Source organism: Onychomys torridus, chromosome 18, assembly GCF_903995425.1.
Source record: "Onychomys torridus chromosome 18, mOncTor1.1, whole genome shotgun sequence".
Classification (NCBI taxonomy): domain Eukaryota; kingdom Metazoa; phylum Chordata; class Mammalia; order Rodentia; family Cricetidae; genus Onychomys; species Onychomys torridus.
The window spans coordinates 59,650,106-59,672,817 of NC_050460.1; the positions used below are offsets into that span (position 1 = coordinate 59,650,106).

General features: G+C 47.9%; 1 protein-coding gene across 1 annotated transcript in view; it reads right to left on the reverse strand.

The window, feature by feature from the left end:
- The window catches only part of Trappc10 (trafficking protein particle complex 10), a 65,097-nt gene that overhangs the window by 14,516 nt on the left and 27,869 nt on the right, over positions 1 to 22,712 (reverse strand). The window contains exons 4-17 of the mRNA XM_036167361.1: positions 22,376 to 22,572; positions 19,785 to 19,980; positions 16,685 to 16,796; positions 13,333 to 13,580; positions 11,079 to 11,225; positions 10,381 to 10,495; positions 9,949 to 10,025; positions 8,870 to 8,961; positions 6,915 to 7,055; positions 6,466 to 6,578; positions 3,336 to 3,850; positions 2,587 to 2,728; positions 1,120 to 1,278; positions 287 to 516 (exon numbers count right to left, since the gene is read on the reverse strand). Of these exons, the coding sequence (XP_036023254.1) occupies positions 287 to 516; positions 1,120 to 1,278; positions 2,587 to 2,728; positions 3,336 to 3,850; positions 6,466 to 6,578; positions 6,915 to 7,055; positions 8,870 to 8,961; positions 9,949 to 10,025; positions 10,381 to 10,495; positions 11,079 to 11,225; positions 13,333 to 13,580; positions 16,685 to 16,796; positions 19,785 to 19,980; positions 22,376 to 22,572 (2,484 nt within the window). The remainder of the gene's footprint in view (positions 1 to 286; positions 517 to 1,119; positions 1,279 to 2,586; positions 2,729 to 3,335; positions 3,851 to 6,465; positions 6,579 to 6,914; positions 7,056 to 8,869; positions 8,962 to 9,948; positions 10,026 to 10,380; positions 10,496 to 11,078; positions 11,226 to 13,332; positions 13,581 to 16,684; positions 16,797 to 19,784; positions 19,981 to 22,375; positions 22,573 to 22,712) is intronic.

Here is a 22,712-nt window from a genome sequence, read left to right on the forward strand (position 1 = left end):
TCTGAGTAGCTGTCAACAAATGCCAGCCCCAGAGATGACTTCAATAGAGCTGTTCCTGGCTGAGTTGACCCAGGCCCGTGTGACACAAACCCCTGCAGCCTGGTCATAGGATGCATGGGTCCACCTCCTCCCAGTGCCATGGTGACTCCACTTCAGTCAAGTCAGAGCCTCAATGTCTTCTATGGCGGCTGCAGCCCGGATGAGCACAGGGGAGCAAGACTCCATGCTCCTCCTACCCAGGCAGGCAGAGGCTACTGCCTAGCCACACAACCCAAGACCTCTCTACCTTGTGATCTGTGGTGACCATGCACTGGTCAGTTCTCTGTGTGTCTTTCTGCTTCCTGTGGGGCTCTGGTGTCCCCAGAATACTGGTATCCCTGCCAGCTGCTGGAGCTGAAGGTAAAGACAGAACCTCCAGCTCAAACTCGATCACGTGGTATGCAGGTGCAGTGGGAAGACCGATGCTTGTGACCTTGTCAGAGGACTGGATCCGGAGTAAGGCAGTGGAGCACTCTTCTGTGGGAGACAAAAAGTCACCTCAGACATGTCAAGTAGGGGATAGGCACAATGGGAGGCACTGCTGAGCGCTTGCTGTCCTGTGCACATGAATGAGGACAGTGCTAGGGGAGAGGCAGGGAAATCCAAGACCCAAGACGGGGGCTCCACAGGAGGCTGGCACTAGGCACTGCTCAAAGTAGACAGGCAGGGGCAGCTCCTACATGGCTGCACGCTCTGTCTCATGGCAGACCTACACCTTCCCCAAGGAAAAAGAAGATGAGGGCTAGGAACTGGTACCTAAAAGGGTGACCCACTTTTGCTCTTTAGTGTGTGGGATAGATGGGCCAGGAGAAGCACCCCTGTGGAACATGGTCTAGCTATAAACTACACTGAGAGTGTCTAGCAAGACTGGCAGCATTTGGCACCTAATGAATACACCATGCTCAGTATATGTCCCTATATGTATATATGCCCCACTCAGGTGCTAGCTCAGGTCACCTACAATTGCTGACCTCAGAGGACAAGACAAGGTGCTACAAAAGGGTCAGGACAGTGATGCCTGTTTGTTCTTCCATCCTCAAAATGTGTGAATACAAGTACACCAGGACCTGCCTGCCTTACCTCTTGAGTTAGAGTAGACCACGGCTCTGTTCTCCCCCTGACACAAGATGAGCATGGCTTCAACATTGCTGAGCTGGAGGCTGTCTCCATTTTTTACTGTATAATGGCCAGTAGTGACAGTAAACTTGACTTTCTGAGGAATGCCCGCCAAAAGGCTATCTAAATGAAACAAGACAGCAATTAGGATCACTGTTCCCCAGAAAGCAGCCACAGGAGCCGGTGGAAAGGTGAAAAGAGCTTTTCTTTCTCTCTTTCTAGAGATATAAAGTGTGTTATTCACTTTGTATGATTCATTACAATGATAACACACTAGAGCCAAAGCTCGTCTCCCATGAACTGCAGTTTTCCTTTCTTTCACTGCGGTTTGTTAGCCCTGGGCACCACTCCCTCCTGCCTCACCTTTCCTCAGTGTCAGCCACAGGACTCAGCAGGACTTCCCTAAGAACAAAGGACACTGTGCACTCAAGGGAAGAGGGTGTCTCCTGGCTCCAGAGTGAGAGGTTGTGGTGTTCACCTAGTTATCAAGTCAGACAAGCGGCTCCAGGACAGAAGGAAGCGGGCGCTGGAGCTGCTCAGAATGGAGCAGAGGAGGTGAGAAGCAGAGACAAGAAGGAAAGGCCGGAGAGGGAGACAAGGCCGTGGCAGAGGGGAAGGAGCCAGGGCTTCCTAGGAGCACAGCTCACACTTCATTATAAAGCCCATACGTTCCCTCAGAGACTGCTGTGCCTGACCCTCCAGAACACTGCTGTTGCCCAGGCAGAAGCTGGAAAATGAAGAAGTAGAGAAAACTGAGGTGATTTAACAAAAATAAATAAATAAATAAAAAGAAAGAAAGAAAAAGGATAAAACTTTCCTTTCTGTTTTAAATAAGAGGTCTATCGTGGCTCACAGCAAGAGTCAAGGATCTGCATCTGTATCTGGTGATGGCCTCCTGAGGCAGCCCAGGCCTTGCATGGTTCATGTGTGCACTTGGTGTGAATCTGGATGAGCATCCGAAAACTACAGTCCTTGAATTTGCTTATGTATGGAAGAAAACAGCAAACAGTGGTGTTCCAGAACATGCACATGGCAGGAGTCGTTTGTGAATGCTGCTCCTTCTACTTTGCAAGCTTACCAGCAGGACAGCATCTCTGAGTTTCTTAGGGCCATGCTGTGGAGTCAAGCCCACGAGAACTTCCAAGAGGAAACCTGATCAGAGTGTGAACTACACTCTGTGTGCTGCCACCAAAAGGGAGCCAGTTGTACAAGTTCCCTGCAGAACACCTTCGTGTCTTACTTTCAGATACACCATGGTTACTACGTAATGGCTAGCAATCACACGACAATGGCTTCCAGGCCATTTCTAATACCCTTCCTTGGAGTCCCCTGTAGGTAGACAGCAGAGGAGCAAGGAGCTGTGGAAAATGATGTATGAGACCCTCCCTGGAGCCCTCTGTGGCTTCCTGGGTGGCTGCAGGTTCCACTCACCAGCCAGTGGTTCCACATGCAGCTGAGGCTCCTGAGAGTACACATCGTACTGTACAATGGGGTGGATGTGTGCAAGGACAAACCACACAGGGCCCACACAGGCCCGGAGCTGTCGCAGCGTGTATGTTCCAGGTTCCTTGGCCTAGGGGCAAAACAAGGCACTTGGAAAGACGACACTTTCTGTGTTACAAGTTCCCAAGGTAGAGATGGTCTGTCCTCTCACTCAAATGCTACCCATCTTCCCTGCAGCCCTCTGTCCTGTGCATCACATCTGCACCTATGTTGCTCCAACAAAGTTCCGGCTCTCAAGCCCTTCTGAGCAACTGATGCTTCTGGTTCAATGTTAGCCTATAATGAGGCAGACACAGGGAAAAGACCTGTTCATGGCACACTTCTGGGATGGTAATGAGGGAGACATTCAGCAGGTGAGTCCAACCAGGACAAGACCAGGTGAGGCAAAAATATCTTCCTCAGACCTGTCCTCCCATGAGGTGAAACCAAAGGGCATGCTCCATCAGAGCAAAGTGCACAGTCCTGACACCCATGCAGCCACCGAACAGAACAGCTTTACAGGGCAGGGCACCTTCAAAATCGCCTTGACAGCCAAACTACTGTGTAAGTACAAAGGTTGAATCTTCCCTAGGATAAAGAAAAACCTGGAAGCCACAGAGGGCCTCACAGTGCTCTCAGGCTCCCTCCCCGTCTCTACCAACTTGAGAGCCATGTCCTGAGCCCAGCCCAACCCATACCTGGGTCCTGAATGCTATCTTGTTGGCTCCTGGTTGCAGAGTCACACTGTTGCACCTCAGCACGTGGGCCCCATCCTCCAGGGCCAATCCTGAGGGTGTCTCTAGAGAGGAGCCACTCTCCTGCCTTCTTAGGAGCATGTGGACATTCCTACAAATAATGCCTGTGGTGTTCAAAGAATTATCAGAGGGGCTTCTCTCCAACATTTCCGACAACTCCAGGGCAGGCAGGCTGCTCTGAGATGCAGGGAACAGGGCGGCCTCGGCTGGGAAGGTGATGATTCCATTGGAAGTCTTGTGCTTGGTCAGCCACTCAGCTGTCTTCCGGTAGTTGTTTTTTTCAATGCTGAAGTGGACGTTGACAGCAATCTGGTCTACGTGGACAGGGACAGGCATCTGGCTGCATACTGTTATCTCCACAGTCAGGACACCACCCGCATGGACCACAGCGTTGGGAGGGTCAAAATGGAGATCCTTTAGCCGTGCAAAGGAGTGCATGGGTAGCACCACCTTGTGACCTGCAAACACATACTCCATGTCCCACACTTGAGCCATATCTCCTGCTGGCAGTGGGAGACAGTGTACTACCAGCTCAGGACCAGGGATGTTTATTTACAACCAAGACTGAAAGCTTCCCAACCTCCCCAATTCCTTACATCACAAAAGCAGAATTAACAAATACTTCTAGAAGTCTGGGAATGCGCAAATTAACAGCAGTGAAGATTTTTCACAGCTGTTTTGGCAAATTTAGGAGGAACAAAGAACAACCGCTCCCTCAATTTCAAACTCAAACTGGTCAGCACTCTGACTCTTAGAGTCACCTACATGGGACCTGAGCATCCTCCCAAGCAGCTCTTAGAAACGCTCTAGTGAAGAAGCCCAGTGCTCCACCATGCCCTCAGTCAGTCCTGGCGTCTGCCGGGCTATGGCGACAGCAGAGGGACAGCCGCCTACAGTTTGGGGATGGGAGTGGGGGCAGCAGACACTGAAGATGGGTGAGAGCCCACAGTGTTCTCTGCAGCCTCTTCGGTCTTCCTCTCCACACGTGCTTTGGTGGTGTTTGGGAACAGGAATGACACACTAAAGGAGAGTCTGGGGACGGGTTCCATGGAAGTGTGCTTAGCAGGTGCAAAGCTATGGCTGTGGGATGACCCATCTAAAAACCAACCAACTAACCAACCAACCAACCAACCAACCAACCAACCAACCAAAGTCTGCCCTAAGTTAAAGCAGACTTGCCACAGCTACCTAAGAACGGGCATGCTTTTGGAACTTGGATTCACACAGGGACCAAGGAGCAGGAAGGGATGCCCCCACTCCCATCACTCCCCACACAGCAGCAAGCAGAGAAGGCACACCAGGGTCTGTAAACCAAACCACTGTCCTGATGCTGCAGAGAACGCCAGGCAGGTGGCTCTGTTAATGGGAGGGCAATCCACCACAGCAGTCGGTGACCACACAGCCAGGAGCCAGGACCTTGTGAACTCACTGCCATACTCAGCAACTGCCACAGACTGAAATATGCAACCCAATCCATGCACATCCTGTGGTGAATACAGCAAGCCCTAGCCCCCAGAATAATGGCTAGGAACTTGGCTATAGGTGTTAGGGAGGCAATCAGATTAAAAGGAAGACACCCAAGTGCTTGCTGTCTCCTTCTGCATTGTATGTAAGGACACAGCAAGGAAGAAGCCCTCACCAGAACATGACCCTACTATGCCTGTCTCCTGAACTCAGAAACAAATGCCTGCTGTTAAGTCCCGGTGCCACAGCATTTTATAATGGCAGCCTGAAGAGGGTAACACAGGATCTCTTTGAAAAGGGTGCTTGGTCAACTAAACACAAGGGGCAAAACTTGTCAACTTTCATCTGGCTGTACAAAATTACCAAGTGAATTACTTCAGTCTAACCTTTCAGAGTCTGCAACTTAGAGGACCCCAAGTGGAAGCCCAGGAATAGATTCTAGAAGGTAGACTGGTCTAAATGACAGCTTGCCCAATGTTTTAAAATAAATGGTGACCCATGAGCCTTGTTGAAAACATTGAGTCAAAGAAGCCAGTCACAGGAGACTCCATGTAATGGGAGTCCACAGGAAGAAGAGGTGGCTGCAGGGGCTGGAAGGGGAAGGACAGGGTTCTGTTCTAGGGGACAGAATGGACTGTGGTGGTGGCTATGCACAACTGTTCATACACTAGAAGCCACTGAATTCTATGCTTCAATTAGGAAGTCATGATATGCAAGTTCTATCTCAATAAAGCTGTTATATTTAAAAGGGTCTTTAAAAAAGGCTCTAAATCAAGGAGATCTGAGACATATAACCAAACTTAATACATATGTCAAGAATTAAGTGATATGTGGCTCTTCATTGGACTCCAGTAAAAAGAATTAGATGGGTCTGGAGAGGTGGCTTAGTGGGTTAAGTGCTTGGTGTGTGTGCATGTGTATCTCAATTTGGAACCTCAGCATCCACGTCAAAGCCAAGCATGGAGGTATGCATCTGTCACTGCAGCACTGGGAGCAGGAAAAGGCACATTCCAGCGGCTCTCTGGACCCCAGCCCAGTCACAGAAAACTCTAGATTCAATGAGAGACCTTGTCTCCAAAACCAAATAGAGAAGTGAGTGAGAAAGACATCCTGACATCACTCCTGGCCTACACACACACACACACACACACACACACACACACACACACACACACACAATGCATACTTAGCACTTGAGAGGTAGATGCAGGAAGACTGTTTCTACTTCAAGCCAGCTGGATCTACATAGTGAGTTTCAGACTAGCTAGGACTACCTAGTGAGATCATGTCTCAAAAAATAAAATACAAAGATTACAGCAATTCATGGAAGCATTCTTGAGATAACCAGAAAGACCTGTGTCTGGGCCTTCAGCTAGGTATCAGAGCCCTTCGGTCCCTGTGAATGCCTCTTGTGTGATAAGGAGTCTGGAGCACTCTTGTTTCACAGATGCATGCTAACCAGGTGAAGTCCATAGCTTCACCCAAGTTCAGCACAGAGAAAGAGAGGAGACCGACCCACCGCTGCTGCACAGGCAGATGGTAAGGCTCCACTCCTCCTGCTTTCATCCTGTATGGAAAACGCCTGTGACACACTGGCCACCGGTCTCACCTGGGTTGTCTTCTTGCTGGCTGGCATAGCTGAGGATCTCCTGGCAGAAGTACTTCCGCTCCTCCTCTGTAAGATGATGGTCGCTGGCTAGAAGGCTGCTGGTCTGCAAGTAGCTGGAGTGGAGAGTTAAGGGCCAGGAGGGAGAACCTCCTGAGGTGGATGATGGGTTTTGCAAAAAGGATTCAAACGGCCTCTCTTGCCTTCAAAGTACAGCCCAAAGAGAGCTGTCATTTTTTTTAAACATTATTAGAAACTCAAAGATTTAATAAAATCTTCAGATTTAATAAAAGAGTAAACACTTGGGTCTATGCTCTACGGGACCCCCAGTGAGGCAGGGCCTCCTTTTCCCCTATGACTAGGAGCTGTCAGCAACCTCAGTGGTGAGCAATGCCATCATATAATCAGACAGTGACTTCTTGTTTTAGGACAACATTAGACTCAAAGGATACTTTTCCATTTGCCCAAGGTGTTTTTGGCACTCGGCTAGCTGCTTCCTTGTGTGTGTGACAGGCAGGGCCCAGCCCTCGGCCAGGTAATTTTTCAAAGCTCCCTGAAGATACATTTCTGCCTTCTGTGGCGATCTTTTCCTCCTTGCAAAGTTAGCAAACACAAGCTTGTTAGGTATCACAAGGCCAGCCTTTCGACCTCCACCTGACACTCACATGCCCACAGTCTTCCCACAGTCCACCCCTCCTATGAGGAAGCCACAAAAAGACTGCCAGGGTCCCTCCCATCTGAGCAGTGGACTCATGGCCGTGACACGCTGTTGCTCTGGCATCTCCACACTAGCACTGCTCACCTTCCCTAGCTAGACTTCAGGTCAGAGGGTAGGAACACTTTCTCACTGGCAGGTGGGACAGCCAGAGCTAGGAGAAGGGAAGGGCCTGTCCCTATCCCTGGTGGCCAGCCACAGCCATGCTGCCACACCACACTGAACCCATGCCAACAGTCTATATGGCCCAGCTTAGGTCAGCTATGACAGGGCAGATACAAGCTGGTTTCAGAGACTGAAAGCACCAAAGATTAGACAAGCAATACCAGGAGAAAGCCTCCATGGTCCAAGGAAGCTGCACTGATGCTCAGAATACAGCCAAGTGAAGTTTACAGCGCACATTCACCAGGGCCCATTATACTTCAGGGATACTGGGGCTCCCATTCCTCCCCAGAGGTTTGACTGCTGGGCTAGCCAGAAGTCAATACTGCCAAGCTCTCCAGGGCATCCTTGGGAAGCAATCCCCATTTCCACTACTCTAGACATAATTAGAATTCTTAAGTTTCAAATTAAATGTTTCTCAAATTAAGTAAAATTTAGACTTAGGAAAATACACTTGTTTTCTGGATTCTTTTGGTGCTCCTGAAAATCCCAGGTTTTTGTTTTGTTTTGTTTTGTCTTTTGTTTTTAAAGGTCCAGAACTTTCCATACCTCTTCATTCATAACCTCTAGTGCTAGAAAGCACTCTATATCTCCAATAAGCCTACAGAGTCTGAGGAATCTTAACAAGAAGAGAGAGGCCAACTGTCATGCGGCTAGTATGTGGCCAAGCTGAACTGGGTCTGCAGGTTCTAACTAGCAGGCCAGTGCCTGGCACTGGATTCTGTGCCTCTGGATTCTGCAGCGGTCAGGTGCATTAAGCTCCCAGCACCCAAAGGCATAGTTTTCCCCAAATTCAGGAGTGGACCATGACTCCTTGAACCTGCTCACAGCTCTGGCCCCACCATGAATGAGCTAAGTGATGGATGGCTGCTCCAGAAAACTTGGAGCCACTTAGGCATCTATAAGCCCCTATCTAGCAATCCACACCAGTTCTTCTTTGTTTCATCTACAAAAATTACTTTAAATACACATTTCAAAACTCTGTTTCAAATGCACAAGCTCCCCTTCCCTTATAACTGCTATCTCTTACACAGCGTAGAAACTGAATCCCACTGTGCTGGGCTAAGCTTGCCTTTCCTCAGCAGACAGTTTTACCACATGCAAACGCTAATGCTAGCAGGGGTCTGTGCTCACTCCAGCTCACCCTCCCACCTGCATCCGGAGGGCTTGTGATACACTCGAAAGGAGGACGACATGACCAAGTACTGTTTACCGACCTGGAAGGCAGGCTCTGCAATACTTCTCACTATTCATTAAAGTTAATCACAATGTTTTGTGCATCTGTATCTGGATATGTATCATTAAAGTTCATTAAATACAACAAGTTGAAGATCAATAATAACCCTTAAAGTAATAAGCCAAAAACCTCCCCATGTGGTTCTGGAAAAAACTCAGAGACAAAACGATGACTGGGTAATGGATTCTGCCTGTACCCATCTACCAAGTTATGCAAACTTTACACTAACTCTATATAAATCTTCTCAGATACATGTAAAATGCTTAAAAATCAAAGACGTCACCATCAATTACATGTAAAATTCTGCCAGATCTTTTCCAACAAGCTTAGCAGATCGAATCCTCCCAATACTTGTATACATCTCAATGGTGGCATGGGACAAGTCCTGTGAAGAAGCAAAAAAAGGACAGCTACGTACTTGAGTTTATTTTTAGGGTTTTTTTTTTTTTTTTTTTTTTGGTTTTTTTGTTTGTTTGTTTGTTTGTTTTTTACTTTTAATTATGTGTATGTGGGTAAGGGTATGTGCACATGAGTGCAGGTGCCCGAGGAGACTAGAAGCATCAAATCCCCCTGGAGATAATGGTACAGGCTATTCCATATGTGTCCTAGGAAAGGACTCAGGTCCTCTGCACAGGCAGTAAATGTTCTTAACCACTGAGACCTCCCTCTAGACCTGTACCTGAATTTTTGGGGCACACCTTGCATTTACTTTACCCAAAGCTGCAGCAAGATACTGTGATGAACAGTTTTCGCCTGGTATCTCCTTCCAAAGTGTCTCACAACACGCCATAATTTCCATACAAAGGCAGGAACTTGGACGAATGTTATGAAGCACATGATGAAAGACACCCTGAGCTCACAGAGCAGAGCCCAGCTCACTTCCCCGCTGCTTTTGTCCGTGCACCTGTCCTGACACTCTTCCCACCAGCTTATGGAATGGAAGCACCATCCCCACAGATGTGCAGAGGCTTCCCACTTCATGGTCTACCTTCCATTACTTCCTAGAGTCTCTCGAATTTAACCTTTAAAACCAAGCATGACAGCTCTGCCAAGCACAAATAGGACTTTTGACAAAGAAAATTATTCATTTCTGTTCTTACACATTCTATTTACTAAAGGCGAAAACTTTCATTGAGCAAAATTTTAATTATTTCAATGCTGTGTTTGTGCCTAATTATGGTATCAGGGGCACTAACAAGTGAACAATTACCCAGTGTTTATACGGAGTTCCCCAGAGTACTAAGTGAACTACAGGCCAACAATAAGGGGTCTAGAGTAGCAGCTCACCCAATTCAGAAGGCCATGCAGAAGAACCAAACCAGCTAGGGCTGAGTGGCTCTGTGGGCAGAGCAGGGACTCTTGCCGTACTTACCAAGTAGTGCTTTTCGAAAGCTTCTACTGATGACAGTGCTTCCTGGAGTTTCTTGTAAGGACTCTGAGCTGTGTTGGCTGAAAATCAAAGGTAGTTGGTGTCCTTATGCTGCAGCAGCATAGTGGTCATATGTGTTATACTCCACTTCAGACCTCAGGGTGGTGACCTCACCTGACTCTTACGGGAATCACAAAATCACAAACTTTATCAGTGTGACCCACATTATGATGTCTATTCCTTTCTACCTTATGAAACAGCCTAGAACCTTCCCCTAAAACTGTTCTCTGAGATTAGACTTCTCCCAACCATGTGCTCCGAACACTCGAATGGGGAAATGACTGTGAATGGGGCACACAGACCCACACACTTCCTACCCGGCAGGGTGTGCTCTCACTGTGGGCATTCTCCTCTACACTTCAGCAGCAATCATACCTGTTTCAGGTCTCTCAGCTCCTAAGCCCGCCAAAAGATCAACTGTCCTGTTGAGATCTTCTGAGTTGGGTCCTTTTTCTGACACAAGTCCACATAGGTACCCTAAGGACTTTAGCTGTTGAGGGAAAGCCATAATTTCAGTTCATTTGCCTTCAGTCAGTAGGCAATCCACAAATGCAGTAAATACATAACCCTGACTCCTACTCACTGTGGAAGAAATAGCTTTCTTATCTGAATGCTTCTTGTCTGAATTTGACTCCACATCTTATGGGAGTGCTGCAAGCTCACACCTTTTCCAGGTTAGTTCCAGAACACAGCTGAGGTTGTGAATCCTCTCTCTGTCATTCAGCTAACTGTGCCCCACTTTTTGAGCTACTGCTCTGTGTGCACCCCTCCCCACTGTGCCCTGCCCCTGCAGTCCACTCACAGCACAGACTAGCCCACCCCTGCATTTCTACACACCCACTGCACCTTCTTACCTGCCCATCCCGGACACTGACACTGTCTCACTTGTCATCTGCTAAAGAAGCTGTCAAGAACTAAGAAACTATGACCCATAGCTGTGTCCAGACACACTGGAAGGACAGAGAGTATCCAAACCTGTCTAAAGAAGCTAGGCTTCTCCAAACGGCCCAGGCTGTGTGGCACACAGACACCCTTAGAGACGATGCCAACCCTTCCCACACAGTAGCAGGTACCTTTTCCATTGCATAGCTCCACAATCCCACCATGTGAGCAATGTTGGAGTCTATCTGTGCCCGGTCACAGCAACCTTCTATCCTCTGCAACACCTCCAGACAGCTCAGAAACACCCAGCAATCCAGAGCACCGGGAGGGACAGAGACCTATGAGGGCACAAGTACAGGCACATAAAATTGCTGTAAGCACACACCTAGATTTAGCTCTCAGACAGTGCAACATGGCCATGGCCCACGAAGTTACAGAAGGACGACCTACCACAAGCTTTCATCAGAAGCAGGCCACACTAAAGGGTCAGCCCTAAGACCCCACAAGAGCATGCCCCTCAGGATGGCAGTACCTTCACCTCTCATGCTAGGGTGAACAGGGAGGTTCTTCACTAAGAAGCATCATCACTACAGGCTGCAAGTCTGTGAGCCTAAGTGAACATACCATCTCCCCTGTACACGCTGGGGAAAGAAAGACCTCTGGAGCAGGGCAGCACCGAGAACCATTATAGCAGAGCCCCTCCACCAGTGTCATCATAGGTGTCTAGGAGAATTATGCTGCACTGTGGAGTATTAGTTCTCCTACTTACTTGATTACATATAAGAAAAATAATTTGTTTAAGAGAGAGAGAGAGAGAGAGAGACAGAGACAGAGACAGAGAGAGGGGTACCATGGAGCTGGCTTAATAGGTAGGAGTGTTTCCATTGAAAGCATGAGGACCTGAGTTCAAATCCCCAGTAGCCACATAAAAAGCCATGAATGGCTGCACATAATCCTCAGTAATGGAGGGTGTAGGGTGGAAACAGATGGATCCTGGGAGCTCATTAACCAGTCACCCTAACCAAAATGGTGAGTCTCCAGATCAGTGAGAGGCCCCGTCTTTATTATTATTATTATTATTATTATTATTATTATTATTATTATTATTAACTATTTTACATGAAAGTGTTTTGTTTTGTCTGTATGTGTGTCTATATACCACGTGTGTGCCTGGTGCCCAACGAGGCCAGAAGAAGGCATTGGATCTCTTGGGACTAGAGTTATAGATGGTTAAGGGTGCTGAGAATCAAGCCTGTGTCCTCTGGAAGAACAGCCAGCACTTTTAACTGCTGAGCCATTACCTCTCCAGCCCCCGGAGACTCTGTCTTAAAGAAATACACTGGAGAGCAATCGGCACACAACCACAAACATGCACACATGCACTCTCCTTACACACTTGTCCACAAAATACATAAAGCTTTTTTTTTTTTTTTTTTTGGCTTTTCAAGACAGGGTTTCTTTGTGTAGCTTTGCACCTTTCCTGGAACTCGCTTTGGAGACCAGGCTGGCCTTGAACTCACAGAGAATTGCCTGCCTCTGCCTCCCAAGTGCTGGGATTAAAGGCGTGCGCCACAACTGCCCGACCATAAAGCTTTTAAGATTGTTTCAAAGACATGTTGGGCCTGTCATTTAGTATTGTATGGTATACAAAAAATGTTACTGTATTATGAAATACTGACTTACCAACATTTTAGCTAATGGAGTAAATTCACACTTACGTCTTGAATCTGAAGTGTCTCCCATAGGCTCATGTTTTGAACTACCCTCTAGCTGGAAGCATTATCTGGGAGACTATGTTACATTTAGGAGAGGGGATTTAGCTGGTGGAGTAGGTCACTAGGAGCAAACTCTTACAGGCTATAGACTGGCCCCTGGTTCTGGCTTCTTTTGTTTCCTGATCCTCTGGGATGTGAGGAACTCACAGATACTCTCAGTGTCATGATGAAGTGAAAATCTCTAAAACTGTGAGCCAAAAGTATTTCCTCTAAGCTGATTTAGTCAGTTGTTCACTGCAAGGGTAATGTGACTAATGTGACTCTCCACATGTTAACAGGGCCTTACAACGACTATCCCTCAGGAAACCTGCAGCAGGTCATGGGATGACATGCCCCTGGGGTGGATGAAGGTTATGTAACAATATCCTATGGCTCTGGGTAAGACACTTGGGAGGTTTCGACTGAGAAATGGTGCTGTGGATCTGACATTCTTTGCATGCATGTGTGAATTTTCTCAGTGAAGAGGTCACTGAAACACCATCTTACTAAAGTGTACACGATTCCAGGCAGTAAAGAGAGCAGGACCCCCTAGGTGAATTATCCTCAAAAGGATTAAGATATCACTATCACTGCAGGTAACAATTCGACCCCTCCCTGCCACTCTCTGGCCTCCTCACACACCATAAGGTCCCACTCTTCCCAGGGTAAGCGGAGAGAGGAACCAACTCACTTCTAAGAGCTTCAGCTCCTGCACACAGCTGTGCAGCAGCTCCAGGGCACGCTGAGCCACCTCCCAGGGTCGCTGCAGGAAGAGGAGCAAGGTGCACTGGCGGGAGAACAGGTAGCTTCGCAGGTCCAGCAGTGTGGCTTCTTGCCTCTGTATCAACTCCCGCTTCTCCATGTCTATGGGCTTGCGGAGCACCAGTCCGTTCCAGCTCTTCACCGGCTGGCAGAAAAAAGTCAGCCAGTTGGCACCATCTAAACAAACACATATCATGAAAGATGCTGACTGCAGGTACTTCACCTAACTAAAGCTTCTCCTGCCCAGGACCTCCAGTCTCAGGCAGGAGCAGGCAGCTTTCCCACCAGGCACCACTAGACCCCTGCCCACCAATCAGCTAGTGCTTTGAGATGGGGTGGCTCCCATAAGCACACCCATTTGGATCATGGCATTGGTGGTGGAACACAGTACATAGCATCCTACCATGCCCAAGAGGTCCTGTGTAGGTATACAATGAGTAAGGCAGCCACCTTGATGCTCACAAGCTGTAGAGCTGGGAGCACCTCTGATCCATGTCAGTAAGCCAGCGAGAAGGTACTGGGCTGCCTTACCTTACCTGAACATCTGGTAGTTGCCTTCCTCACTTCGTAGCTCCTCCTACAAGCCCCCTTAGTGGAGGTACTGGAGGACAGGATGAAGGACAGGGAGGAGGGTGCAGCACCCAGAGGAAAGGCACTACCTTTAAGCAAGTCTAAGCTATAGCCTTGATACTAAATATGATCTTAAAGTAAGAATCTAGGGGGCTGGGAAGATGGCTCAGTGGTTAAGAGCAATTGCTACTCTTCCAGAGAGCCCAGGTTCAGTTCCCAGCACCCACATGGCAGCTCACAACTATCTGTAACTCCAGTTCTAGGGGACCCGACACTCTCACACAGATACACATGCAAGCAAAACATCAATGTACATAAAATACAAATAAATCATTGTATAAAAATGAAACTACAATAACTCATTTCATCTGTATGATTTAACCTCACAGCCACTCCATGCTCAACCTGGTGACTGACATCCTTCAACCACAGCTTGTGGCCTCTCTAACCACAACCACTGTGATCATCTAAGTGGAGCTGCTGCACTGAGCCTGGGTGATACCACACAGGCAGTTCCCTTTGTCAGAATGGGAGTTTTATGGTCACTCTCATGTTCTACTTGGGCCTCTGGGCAGATGACACCTCCCAAGGGAGGTAGTCTCAGCCTTTCCTTTTCCCAAATTCCCTTCCATGCCCATGACTATTCCTGCTGCAAATAAAGCTGATTTCATTCACATTCACAAGGGTCGCCCCATGAGGGCAGGATTCTGCCTTGCTCCTAACCGCATCCAGAGCCGTGCCTGGCACCAGGTGGCCCTCCAGAAGTCCATGATGAAGCAATCCTTTCATTCAGCTACAAAGCTTGGCCTGGGCTTATTTTTTAGATTTTAAATTGTTCCACATCTATTTTAAAATTGAGGAAAAACAAAGAAATTGTGTGAAATGTAAGAACAATTTTATATTCAAAAGAGGTGTGTATATTATATGGATAGGTAACATAAAAATAAATGTGAGAGGGGCTGGGGAGATGGCTCAGCAGTTAAGATCATTGGCTGCTCTTCCAAAGAATGTGGGTTTAGTTCCCAGCACCCACATGGCAGCTCACAACTGTCTGTAGCTCCAGTTCTGGGTATCTCACATCCTCACATAGATATACAAGCAGGCAAAAGCAATGCACATAAAAAAATAAATCTTTTTAAAAATGTGAGAAATAGTTTACTTTTAATTCCTCTAATTTAATTGTTTTACTTTGGTTATAGATTAGCATCTGTACATTAGCAGAGTAAGTCATTCAAACTATTACATAACGATTGGTCTGGAGTTGGAGTCAGTGAGTGACACTTGGAGACCCATCTCAGAACTAGGGCAGGCCCAGGTAAGCGGAATGTCCCGGTTAAAAACCTGTGTAGCTTAGCCTAGATTGGGAGGGCAAGGAGAAAACAACCCCAAGTGCAGCACTAGGGGGCCTCTGAGCAGACTCTCAGGCGACAGCTCAAAGACTGTGAACCTATTAACAAAAACAGCCTGGCACTTGACTGGGTAGATTGGAGGGATGTCATGACAGTGTTAACAAGAAAGAAAGAGGAAAATGTCTCAACAAGGGGCTAGAGAGATGGCTCAGTGGTTAAGAGTGTTTGCTGCTCTTGCAGAGGATCTGAGTGCAGTTCCCAGCACCCACATCAGGTTAGCTCACAATGCCTATAACTCCAGCTCTAGGGGATCCAATGCCTTCTTCTGGCATTCTTAGGTACCTGCATGTACATGTGCATACACCAGAGACACATGCACATATATGTAAATTAAAAAAAAAAACTTTTTTCTAAGAGTCTCAATACATGATAGTGTTTCTATCTAAATAAACAATGAAAGCAGGATGGCTACCAGCTATCTATTTATTTATTATTTTATTATTATTGTTTTGTTTTCAAGACAAAGTTTCTCTGTGTAGCCCTATAGGTCCTGAAACTCACTCTGTAGACCAGGCTGGCCTTGAACTCAGAGATCTGCCTGTGTCTGCCTCCTGAGCACTGGAATTAAAGGTGTGCGCCGCCGCCACCACCACCCAGCCAGTACTTTTATTTTTGTGTATATGTGTATACCTGTTTGTATGTGTGCACATATGTATATGTCCATGTAGAAGATGTCTAGAGATCAATGTTGGCTGTCTTCAATTGCTCTCTTATTTTTTTAGGGCAAGGTCTCTCACTGAACCCACAGTGGACTGACCAGTGAGCAGCTGCCACAGGACTACAATGCACCACCACACCCAGCCTAGGATGAGTTCTGGGGATTCAAAGCCAAGTCCTTGTGCTTAACTGAATGTGTGCACACACCAGTGCAAGTGCTTTACCCACTGACTGACTCCCCACCTTTCAACTGTTTTCTTTGTGTGTGTTTTCACTGTGCCAACTTTGTAATCTTAAAAGAATTTAGAACTACTTAAGCATTTGAAAGATCAACGGTGCTACTGCAATGGTGTTGCTGTAAACTCAGAAGGAACTCTGAGGACTGCAGACAGAGAAGGACTGTCTTCCTCAGAACTTTGCAACCTGAGAATAGCTTTGTAGGCGGGTTTACTACTTGAGATTCCTCTAAAAGCGACAGTGACCAATTCTTAATTACCTCTCATTTTACTTCCAACAGGAAAGAGAATAACCCTTACAGTGTGCATAAACAACAGCAAATGATTAATTACAGGACAAACAGACTAACTGAAATGAAAAGCAGGCAAACTGCTGAGCAATGGCGTGGTGATTGAAACATCTACTCACCCCCGGCCCCAAAGTTGACCACATACTGCGAGAACAGGGCATCCAGCTCGTCGTACTGTACCAGGGCATCTTCAAACTGCTGCAGCATCTCAAAGACAAAGGCAAGCTCCTCCTGTCACCAAAACCACCAGTCAGCTCCTGAAGCCACATGAGCCACGGAGAGCAGATAGTGCTGTGGAAGAGGCTCAGCCAGTGATCACAAAGCCTCCCCAACACCACACCAGTTCTCACACACACAGGAGGGTGGAGAACACAAAGGAGAGGGGAAAACCAAGACCAAGTCTAGCCCTCCAGCAGCACTGGACACAGCTGGTCACAGCACACCCATTCCCAGGTTACAGTGCATCACAACCCAGCCTCCCGCTCTTGTAGGCACACAGCCGCCTCTTCTCCTGACCTGGAATGTTCCCTCTTCCTCCTAATCTCCACCCAGCTTCCTCTGGCCTCTCCCAGGCTGTTCCTCTGCCCTGTCCAGACAGGCTTCTGCTCAAGGCCCTAGCACTCCTGACCCTGGGCTGTTGATGCCTTCCTTCTCCACTCGGACCAGTTTGCAGTAGATTCGAAAAGTGATGTGTGGACATCACCCTGGTACTCGTGTGTGCAGCACAAGCAGCTGCTTAGGACTTACTGAATGAAATAATGAACAAAGATGGCCATGGGAGATTTTTTTTCCTGATTACTATCATTGTAATTAAATTTTGCTTTCCTGCAAAGCAAAAGGCAGAGGGACAAACACATCTGTGTAAAGTCACACTGATGCACTCAGATCCACTTCGTGTAGCTGCAATCACTGCTTACAGCCTAGATCCCTACTGGAAAGGGATCAGGAACACAGATGGAACCCACAGCCCACTTCAGATCCAAGCTCCAGGCTCATCAGCTCTCCCCGTTGCAGCTGGGCTGACCAGAAGCCTGGGCCTCAGGTTCCTCATCTGGTGCCTTATCGGTTAATAAAGTTCCCTATGCAGGGTTTCTGTATGAGCATTAAACTCCTGGCACAGTAACTGGGCTGTGAGTTCAGCTGCTCCCTGTAACCCGGAGGGAAGCTGCAGGGAAGCAGCTAGCTTGACCTTTGAAGCCCAGGACCCTCCACTCCAGTTCTGTGTCTTGCTGCCTCTGAAAACACTGCTGGAGTCTCGTAACTTCCCTTCTTTCCCTTCCTTTCCTGTTTGTCAAGTGCTTTGCAGGCTGAACACTGTAGTAAAGTAACCTTTTTCAATCATCACACTTGATTTTCCTTTCAAGATAAGCTTTCACTACTTGGCCCAAGCTGGCTTCAAATTTGTGATGTCCCTGCCTCCAGTCTCTAGTACTAGGATTACATGCCTAGCTGGTCTGCACCAGCTTAACTATATAGCAGTGTAAAGTACATCCACACTTACCTACAAGCAACATCCATAACCTTTTCATCCTCTCAAGCTGCACATCTGTCACTACTACACAACTGACCATCCCCTCCATGGCCTTGGTAACCTCTCTTCATGGCCCATGTGTGAAACAGGCCACTCCAAGAAGCTTATCTAGGCAGCAGCATGCAGTGATGTCCTGCTCAGGCTCCTTTCACTAAGCACAATGTCCTCAAGCCATGGCATGGCATGGCTTGTGTTGGGCTCTTTCCTCGTTCACTCCATGGTTGCTTTCTTACTTTTAATCTGAACTACTTTTAGACTTATAGAAATGCTGCCAAGAAAACAGTGGTTTGTACAGAATTCTTAGTCAGCTTCCTGCCACATTAATACCTCATGTAACTGTAGTACCATTCTCAAATTCTGAAATCACTGTTTGTACTATTAACTAGGCAGCCCTTACTTGAATTTCATGAAATCCATCCATGCACCTAACTAACTCTTAACTTTATGTGTATGGGTGTTTCACTTGCATGTATGTCTGTATACCATGTGCATACAGTCACCAAGGAGGCCAGAAGAAAGTGTCAGTTCCCCCTTGGAGGTGAAGTTACAGACAGCTTGAGCTGCCATGCTGATGCTGAAAATCAAACCAGGTCCTCCACAAGAGCAACCAGTGTTCTTAACTGCTAAGCCATTTCTCTAGCCCCTGGATCTAACTCTTCATTCACCCATCCCTCCACCCACTCTTCTACCCATCTACGTATCTATTCATCTCTCTATCCACACAGCTATGCAGCCATGCATCCATCCTCCCCCCATCCCTCCACCTGCCTACCCAGTCCATCTAAGCATGTACCCATCCATCCGTCTACCCATCCACCATGACGATTCAAACTGACCTCCACCCTAATCCAGGCCATCTGTCTGCATCTAGCCATTCCCCTCCCTTGTCTGTAATTCCCAGACTAAGCTTCATAAACTTCAAAAGTGAGGAGACAGGGCCGTCAGAAAGCTGTCTACAATCATATAGAGAATGAGAAGCACACTCAAATCTCTTCACCTGTGCCAAACCTTCCTAATATCCCTTAGATGCTTCAGAATAAGAAATAAGATTCAATATCTACTCAGAATGGATCTTCTATTTATTCAAAATATGTCATTTCTTCAGCAGTGAACACATGACTGATATCTAAACATGAAGCTTAGTTTTCCAGTCAAAAGACGGTGAACAAAGCAGAGAATCCTAAGAGCAAGATTGTCCCTGCATTACTACAGCTCTGCACCACATGGAACCCCCACACCCATACTCCTATGCACCCAAGAACCTTCCCCTTCAAAAACAAAAGGTTGATTGTAAACAGCAATTTCAAAGGCCTAAATAAATTGGTGAATTCCAGTAAAGAGCCAGCTTAATACAATCCTTTACTGGAGCCTGGAGTCCTGGGACATTCCCAGAAACCATCCCTTAATCCCAGTGTCTGGACAACAGTGAACCACCACACCATATCAGTCATTCTCCAATGCTGGCACCTCTGCCTAGCTCACAGCACACTGTTGAAGTCCTTGTGTCCAAACAAAACAGATATGAGCCCAGTGACCACAACTAGGCAGGGCAGTGTCGAGCAGTGAGGCAGTAGGAGAGCTACATGGTCATCCACTTGCAATGGAAACACCCACTCCGTGCGACCTGGTTGGCTCCTAAAGCCATGGAACTAGCCTGGGAGCTGCCTTGTGCAGTTAGGAGCCAGTACCTGAACCATGAAGTATTCACAGAAGCTCCAGCCTGGCTCTGTTCTCTTTTCCCTCAAGGTCCGCATGTCATCCTCAAACTTGCCAAGGTTTTTGGTAAAAGACATGAGCAGCAGCGTCCTGAGTTTGGTCAGGAAGGCATTCCAGGATTCCTGAGTTCGAGAAGAGTCCTTCAAGGGGTCGGAGAGCACAACACACCTGCAGAGACATGAAGGGCAGTCGGGAAAACCTTGGGGCCCAACACACTTGCTCAGCTGAGCCTCTTTCCAAATCCCACTGCCTCTCCTGCTCTCCTTCTTCCATCTGTGCAACCTGACAACCGTCAGGGAGGGTCAGGCACCGCTGCCAGCCGGCCGCTCTGCCGAGGACGCTTCAAGGACAGGCTGAAGCAGACCGGATGGGAGTCAGAGTGGGACTAAAAAGGAGGGAACCTGCAGGCTTGGTTGTGACGCAGGAGCCACACCACCCCAGTTCCCAACCCTCGTCCTCGCGCCCCTCACAAACCCCAGCGGCTCTTCTGCCAACAACGAAACTGAGGTACCTCAACTCGGGATGGGAGGACACAGGCCAACTGCAGCAGCAGGCTTCAACTCACCTCCATTTGGGTTACTGGACACGCCACGCTCTTCTCCTCCCCAGCACTCTCTTGTTCACCTGACACCTCTCCCACACTGAACCCACTCGGCTGGGCCTCACTGATGTACATCCTGGGAGAGCCCTGCCGTGAGGCCTAGCCCTCCCCACAGATATGCTTCTACCACTACACTCCAACTCTGTAGGACAACATTGAGAGCAGGACAAAGAGATGACAGACAGGTGTGACACAATTTAACTGCAAGGCGACTGTGCCCTGATACAAATAAACCCGAACTCAGAAATTACTTTAAAATCTTGATGCAATAGTTCTCCTTAAGAAAAATTTCATCAAGTTGCTAGCAAACAGCGAGATGAACCAACTCTGTGCTCCAACACATCCCCTTAGGGAACAGCAGCCTCCAGGCAACCACCAAAAAGGTAAGGGAGCACAGAAAAGCCATCCCTCCCATCCCTCACCCAGTAGGCCCTGATCTCTCCCAGAATGGCCGAGGCCAGGCCATCCAGCCCTGAGGCCATCTCCCCACAGGAGCTGCTACCCAACAGTTCAGCACTCACCCTACAGCACCCCAAGGAGCTGCAATTGCCAGCACCCTTGCTGAGCAGCAGCAGCAGTCTCCTGCAGTCCCCACCCTGCAGGGATGGAAACCGACACCACCACTGACAAGGCAGGGCTTTCCCTCAGCAGCCCGCTGCCTACCCATCAGTACCCACGCTGCACTGCACTGCCTACCCATCAGTACCCACGCTGCACTGCACTGCCTACCCATCAGTACCCACGCTGCACTGCACTATCATTCCTTTAGTCCTTCCTTGTTAGGCCTTTCAACTCCCACGATCTCTGGGTTATCATCTGTTTGTATTAATGAGAAAGGCAGAGCCAGCCCAGCTGGAGCTGCAAGGAAAGAAGACCGATCAGGAGGCCAGTAGTGTCTCCCAGGGCACAGAGCACCAGAGCACACAGGGCACGTGGGAGGAGGAGGAGCTCCAAGGAGGGCCTCCTACACTGATGCTACCACTCTTTCAAACGATCGCGGAGTCAACATCCGACTCAGCTGTATTTTGCCAAAGGTTTGAAGAATGCACAGAACCTGTAGACAAGCAATTTCCCTTTAAGGAGTTTATCCCAGGAAACAGTTAAGGACATTCACAGTATCTGAGCTAGAAAGACATGCATAGTGTTATCTATAATAATAGTAAGCAAACAAGAGCCCAACAGTCCTTGAGGTTTCTATAAGTAATGTATGGCTTATTAATGTAATACATGATGATGTACTGACCAGCAATAGTGGTTCAGGGACAACTCACAATGTACTCAGTGACAACAGCAGGTATCAATGTTGCACAGAGAATGACAATGTTCTAAAGACACACAGAGGAAAACACTCCGCCCTAGGCTGCTTCCCCACTTTCTTCATACAGCCTGCACTTCCTGGCCCATCCCTATCCCAGAGCACCTCCCTCAGGCCCCCAAAGCAGGCTGGCTACACTTATAGGCTCTTGCAGTAGGGAGCCCTCCACTGGTGGAAGTGACCATGGAAAGGACAACCTGTAGCACAGGGCAGGGTCCAGGTTCCAGTGCCAATCTGTAGACCCAGCTATAAGCACACAGCCAACTGGCCAACTGGGCACAAGGAGAGAGGAAGTGCAAGCACAGAGGGGCAGTAAGCCACTGCATTGAAGGGATGAAGTCGGCGTTTTGTAACTTCCTTCCAGGAACTTTTAACAAGTGGACTATAAACAGAGAAATGTGTGCCCCACAGTTAAAAAGCTGTTTAGGGAATTCTACACTATTCAAGGACTGATCTTCCCCAGGTCCACTTGGCCCAGAAGCCTCTCCCCCTACACTGTACACCTGGAGATGACCTGCTAGGCCAGGAACTGCAGAGGATAGATGGGGGGTGGGGTACCCAGTATCTCTCTGTAGCTTTCTAGACTGGCTGAGTCAATGGTTATCACTGACATCAACTAAAGGGGGTAAAATGCAAGACACACTTACCTGTCACTCTGTTTATTACAAAAGTCATTTCTTATTTTGTCCACAATAGAAGTTCGGGGGAGGATGTTGGTTTTGTTTTTTTTCTTGGCATCATTTTCAACTACCACTATTAACCAGTCCACAGAGCTATGAGCTTTCAGAACATTCTGCCACTTGGTGAGGTCATCTTTTACCGTAGCTTTGTACACTTCAGTATCCTAAAAATAAATAAGTCACTGTGAAGGCAAGCTCCCCAATGCAGGGCATCAATAACAAAGAGGCTCCAGCCAAAGAATGTTAACACACCAGGGCAGCCAGAGGGTGAACTAGAGTGGGAAAAGCCCAGAGGCCCCAGCCC